At 58.6% G+C, this 3,126-nt stretch overlaps 1 protein-coding gene across 1 annotated transcript; it reads left to right on the top strand.

Annotated features, from left to right (window-relative positions):
• The first annotated feature begins 1,876 nt into the window (after positions 1–1,876).
• On the top strand, positions 1,877–2,857 carry LOC134498605 (collagen alpha-1(I) chain-like). Its single transcript, XM_063304763.1, has one exon. It carries the CDS (start codon positions 1,877–1,879, stop codon positions 2,855–2,857), a length of 981 nt encoding a protein of 326 aa, XP_063160833.1.
• The last annotated feature ends 269 nt before the right edge of the window (positions 2,858–3,126 follow it).

Below are 3,126 nucleotides of genomic sequence, written 5' to 3'. Positions count from 1 at the left end.
TGAGGGAAAGGGAGGCAAGGGATGGGGCTGCTCTGGCACATTTTGACCCCAGAAGATCTGGGGAAGCGGTCAAGGTGGCAGGTGGCTCCCTCCTCCCAGCGCCGGACGGGGCACAACAGATGCCAAGCTAGCAGGCACCTTTCTGCACAGAGGCTCCCAAACACCTCGCCAGGTGGCGCCCTCATCCTCTTCACAGGCCCGGAAAACGGGTGGGTGGGTGCTGGACGGCCGAGGTTGCCCCCCACCTTCAGTTGTGCTGCTGCCAAAGTGTTGGCTGCATCCCCAGGGAAGGGGTCCAGTTGTGGATCCCTCTCTGGCTTGTGCAGGAGAGGTGAGCAAGTGTTGCCTGTCAGGGGACCCCAACGGCCGTCCCAAGAGCGAGGTCAAAGCCGGGTCTTTGCCTCGGGGGGCCTCTGGTGGGCAGCAGCCGGTGGGCCTGCTCTGCAGACGGTAGCAGCCTCTCCCCAATCCTGATGGGGTGGGGGGGTCTTGGCCAGCAGAAGGTGGAGTGGTGGCCCTCGCTGGATCGTGGAGTAAGGGGTGTCCGGAAAGCAGGGCCCCAGGAAGGTGAGGAAGCCACTCCCGAGAGGGCTTGGCTGTCATCCGTAGCCACTGCTGAATCCCTCCAAATGCATTCTGGCACACGCTTGGGTGGCCTGTTTCAGCACTAAGGGCAGCATTGGCAGCCTGTGAAAGGAACTGCCCACAGGGGACTATTCCACGGACAAACACTTAAAAAATGGCAGCGTGGCTGGATTCCCCCCCCCAAAAAAAAAACATGTAATAAATTCTGCTAAATTGCTTTTACTGATGTTTTTGGAATGTCCTGGGTTCACCAGGAGTGTATTTCTTCTTTTTGAAAATGCATTTCGTATGACAGCAGAGGGAGAGAATTTGTCTTACTGGGCAAAAGTGTGGAGATCCACCTTGGAGTTTTTACAGAAGATCCTTGCAAGTGGATCACAGGAAAGTTTGAGACCTTTACAGGGGGTTCTTCATATTGGGCCTCAGTTGGGAGGTGTACGTGGGTTTTGAACTGGCATTTTGGCAAAGGGGCTGGGTTTAAATAGGCACAGTGGGCTCTAGTGTTTAATCCAGTGTTTCTCAATCCCAGCGACTTTAAGGTGCGTGGACGACAGCTCCCAGAATTTCCCAGCCAGCCCATGCTGGCTGGGAAATTCTGGGAGCTGACGTCCACACACCTTAAAGTCGCTGGGATTGAGAAACACTGGATTAATCTGTCTCAGCAGAGCCTACAGAGATGTTTCCTGTCCGTGCTGCTGCTTTACCAGCTTGTTGAGTTTAAATTCCTCTTTAGTCAAGGCAGTAGCTATCCCAGCCATCAGTGCTGATCATTTCTGTTAGTCAAAATAGCACTACTACCATAAAAGAAGACAATGACACCAACCAACTTGGGGGAACCCCAGGGGATGTGGAAGTACGCAGCTTAGGGAAAAGTTGAACAAAACAAAAACAGGCTGTTGGGTTGCTCTGTGCACGCAGAGGGGCAGATCCAGCGGTGAACCAATGGCAGGATCTGAATGATGCTCTGGCACCGCAGTGTCGGTTGCCAATCTCTTTGTGCCAAAAAACCAAGCAAATAAACACATGAAAAACGAAATTGTCTTTGCATTTGAACAGTCCTCTGCTTAGACCCCCAGCCTGGTCCTCCTGCCTGGACTGTATGTTGGAACAGGGAAAAAGTGGTGTTGGGGGAAAAGCAGAAGAAATCTTTTCTCAAATGTCCTTTGGGGCTAAAAATACTTGAGGGTTGCGTGGAAGGAAATAAACACACGGGACAATAATTCTGTTGACGCTTGGCTCGGACTTGTAAAGGTTAAACGTTTTCTTCCTTGCACAAGAGCACGATCGCTTGATGGTTTTGCCCCAGTTGCAACAGCCCGCTCATGTGGATCCTCGCGGGGGCTTTATGCTGTTTCGAAAGCCAAGAAAAAGTGCTCGGGAGACCCACCGCCAGCGCGGGGCAGCTTCCCCCAGCCCTGCGCGGCCTAACCGGGCGCCCTGCGACGCGGCCCTTCCGCCTCGCCCCGGTCCGGGCGGGACAGAGCGACGGGGCCGCGCGGCGTCGGCGCCCGGGGAGGCCGGGAAAGGAGCAGCCCCGGGCCTCGTCGCGGGGCGGCCGCGGGAGGAGAGGCCCACCGGCCCTTCCCTCGCCCCCCGCTGCTTCCCCGGGACCGACGGGCAGCGGCTGCCCTGCGCGGAGGGCCTGCCCGGCCGGGGCCCCTTCGGCGACGCTGCCTACGCGTTCTCTCCCGTGAAGCGGCGAGGGGCGGAAGGCGGCGGCGGGCCTCCTGCGGCCCAACAGCCGGAGCGTGGAGCTTCTTGGAAGCAGAACCGCCTGGGTGTCTGGGCGCGAGGAAGGGCGGGCGCCGGGATCGGCCTGCGCGGGATTTTGAAGCGCTCAGAGCCTGCCGCGCAAACTGTTCCCCCCACCCCGGTGGGGCACAGCGGCGGGCGGCCGGGCGGCTTGGCTGCGGAGCAGGGGAACCCGCTCTTCTGCTGCACAAGCCGGCCCGGGGAAGCGCGCGGACCCTCGCCCTGCTGCAGGCTGCGCGGGGGCGGGCAGCTAAGTCCCGGGCTGTGCTCAGACGACCCCCTTCGGTTGAGCGGCTGCTTTTTCCGAAGAGACTCCCTGCGACCCCGCCCCGAAACGAGCCGTCCCGACGTCCCCAGCAGAGACGCATCTTGGGCGGCCCCCACCCCCTCTCTCCGGACCCCGAGCGCCCACCCGGGAAAGCGGAGGAGGGACCGCGGCATGCCCCCGCCTGGCTGGCGCGAGGATGTTGCCGAGCCCTCCTGGAAAGGCCACTTAGGCCTGGCTCGGGGTCAGGCTTAAGAGGGGGAAATCGCACAGCTGCCTTCCTGTGGCCGGCCCCAGGTTAAGCAAGGCGGGACTTTCCGGGGTCGCTGACACAGCCTGCCCTGGACCAGCCCTGCCCAGGAAGGCGGCTTGAGTGCAGCATGAAGCTCAAATGTGTTCTGAGCGGCCCTCTATTCATGTCCAGCTGCTTTTTTTTCTTTTCTTTTTTTTAAATTAAAACTTTATCAACTTTTAAAACCTATAAATGAAATCTAAAAATCCTGAAACAAAAAAATCGACAAGGA

Source organism: Candoia aspera, chromosome 5 (assembly GCF_035149785.1).
Source record: "Candoia aspera isolate rCanAsp1 chromosome 5, rCanAsp1.hap2, whole genome shotgun sequence".
Lineage (NCBI taxonomy): Eukaryota > Metazoa > Chordata > Lepidosauria > Squamata > Boidae > Candoia > Candoia aspera.
Note: the sequence above shows the minus strand (reverse complement) of the source record. Positions and strands in the feature narration are given on the sequence as shown.

Bases quoted from the DNA above. Each gene is read 5' to 3' on its own strand.
- LOC134498605 (XM_063304763.1), top strand. From the start codon at position 1,877: ATGGTTTTGCCCCAGTTGCAACAGCCCGCTCATGTGGATCCTCGCGGG.